This window comes from Azolla caroliniana, unplaced genomic scaffold (assembly GCF_043228905.1).
Source record: "Azolla caroliniana isolate FFs.n. ecotype wild unplaced genomic scaffold, voAzoCaro1.0.p SCAF_1053, whole genome shotgun sequence".
In the NCBI taxonomy this organism is placed as follows: domain Eukaryota; kingdom Viridiplantae; phylum Streptophyta; class Polypodiopsida; order Salviniales; family Salviniaceae; genus Azolla; species Azolla caroliniana.
Window position 1 is genome coordinate 1 of NW_028231488.1, and position 2441 is coordinate 2441.

At 40.5% G+C, this 2441-nt stretch overlaps 1 protein-coding gene across 1 annotated transcript; it reads right to left on the bottom strand.

Moving 5' to 3' along the window:
* Window positions 1–1092: 1092 nt before the first annotated feature.
* Window positions 1093–1743, bottom strand: LOC147847419 (uncharacterized). The gene has a single exon (XM_087339220.1). The coding sequence runs from the start codon at window positions 1741–1743 to the stop codon at window positions 1093–1095; it is 651 nt and encodes a 216-aa protein (XP_087195346.1).
* Between the last annotated feature and the right edge of the window lie 698 nt (window positions 1744–2441).

Below are 2441 nucleotides of genomic sequence, written 5' to 3' on the forward strand. Positions count from 1 at the left end.
AAGCATTAATAGAGATTTAGACATCGCGTAAGTAGGGAGAGTTACAAGGAGAGCGAATCAGGGGGAAGAATATAGGAAGGGAAAGCGACAGGTCATGAATGCTCTGTAACGGTTGCTCCTTGTGCTATAAAAGGGGCGACCTTTGACTGTTTTGGGGGATGTGATCTAGAGAGGTGAAAAGAAACAACGAGAAGAAGGGACGACGAGTTGTACGAGGTATCACCGGAATGCGCTTCCCCTGCTCGCGTCAGACGCCCGAGTGCTCCCAACCGGGGGATCAACCTTCTGCGTGCCTACTACCAGCTCTACGCTCTATCATCAACATTGATCCAGTTGTAATTCCCCAAAGCGCTACGCGCATGTTTTGATTAATATAAACTTATCTACCTAACTCAAGTTGTTCTCAACATCTCTGTTTGCGCCTGTGTCTACATGCGATCCTCTTACACTCTCTCTCTTGTTTCACGGTCTCAGGGCTTACGTAAACCACATACTCTTCCTCCTCACTTCTTGATTCCTTGGTACAAGACCCCCATGGTCTTGCCCAACTTCTACGCATCCGCGAGGATTTTCTCGACAACGTAGTAAATCATTGGGACCCAATACATAAGGAGGGAAAGAACATTGACAATTACTTAAATGATGTGTATAGACTTGAAGGACATTAAGAATCTGACTGTCGTGACCCAAGCTTCGAAGACGAGGTCGATTTGGAAGAAAAGAAGATAATAACAAATGAGAAGATGTTTACAAGACAAAAATACAAGAATTTCTATTACCGGAAACCGAGATTACAAGGTTGCTGAACACTAGTATTGAACCAGAATGGTTCAACACTAAGCAGATCTTCGACTTATATACTGTACATCAGAATGTGTGTGATCACCATTTGGCATTCATGTTGTGCGCGACTTGGCGTACAGGGTGCATGCCATTTGGCGGTCATCTAATGTGTCTAGTGCTCTATAGTTCTTGAATAATAATAATATGAAAATGTATTTATTAATTAAAATGAGTTGGTGCAATGATTAAAGTGTAAGACCATTGTTTGAAGGTCACAAGTTCAAACTTTGATATTCACATTTTGTGACATCATCCCCTCGTTTGACGATGAGTTCCATTAGTCGCAATGCATGAACTAGGTTTTGGTTTATGGGGATAACGAAGATGAAACTCTTGTATAAGTTCAGAGGCATTAGTGATGTTCGTTGCAGGTTCCCATGTCCGATCCGCAGGCATGTATCCAAGCCAATCTACTAGATAATATAACTTATTGTGGATGACCTTAGAGTCCAAAATAGCTTCTACTTCATATTCAGGTCCTTCAGCAAGTTGAACCGGAGATGGTGGTGGGATAACCCGATTTGGAATAGAACTTGATGTCCATGGTTCTAATAATGAAACATGAAATACTGGATGAAGATGCATATGTGAAGGCAGGTCCAGACGAAATGTAGCATCGTTGACTTGATGAGATATTACAAATGGACCTAGACGTTGGAAATCCAATTTGGCACATGGTCGAGTAGTTTTCACATTACGACACAATAACCAGACACGATCACCTACTTTAAACTTAGGGTCTTCAAGTGAAGAATCTAAGCGATGTTTATCCGCCACCTTCTTGTACTTGGCTTGAGCATGAAGCAAATTATGAGAAAGGTTGGTTTGAATTTCTTTGAGTTTTTCTAAACGATCTTTGACCGTGGGATTGTTTGAGACTTTTGGACATTTGAGTATCATCTATCGAGGATGATATCTTGTGTTTGCAAAGAACGGAGTGAATCTCGTAGAAGAATGGATTGAATTATTTTAAGCAAATCCATATGTAAGAAATACATCCAATCATCTTGTTGATAGTTGATAAAGAAATGGAGATATTGTTCTAATGTTTGATTTGTGCGTTCCGTTTGACCATCAGTTTGAGGATGGTAGCTTGAAGATAGTTTATGACAAATTCCAAGGATCTCAAGTAAGTGTGTCCAAAACTTTGCAATAAATTGTGGTCCACGATCACTAATGATTTCATCTGGAAGGCCATGGTGCTTGAAAACTTCTCGCATAACAAGACTTGTCAATCTTGACTAGTTAAAGTTTTTCTACATGGAAGAAAATGTGCCATTTTCGTAAAGCGATCCACCAGTGTAAGAATTGCATCATAGCCTTGGGAAGATGGGAGATTTGTGATGAAATCGATAGAAATGGATTTCCACGGACCATCTGGAATGGGCAATGGGTGCAACAAACCATATGGCCGATGTCGAGGCATCTTTGATTGACAACATAAATCACAAGTAGAAACATAGTCTATGACAAATTGACGAACCTAAGGCCACCAATAGTTTCGGGTAACTAGCTCCAATGTTTTCAAAACTCTGAAATATCCAGCTAATGGTGAATCATGGCAGTGATGCAAGACTTCAAGTCAAAAAGGTTCATTG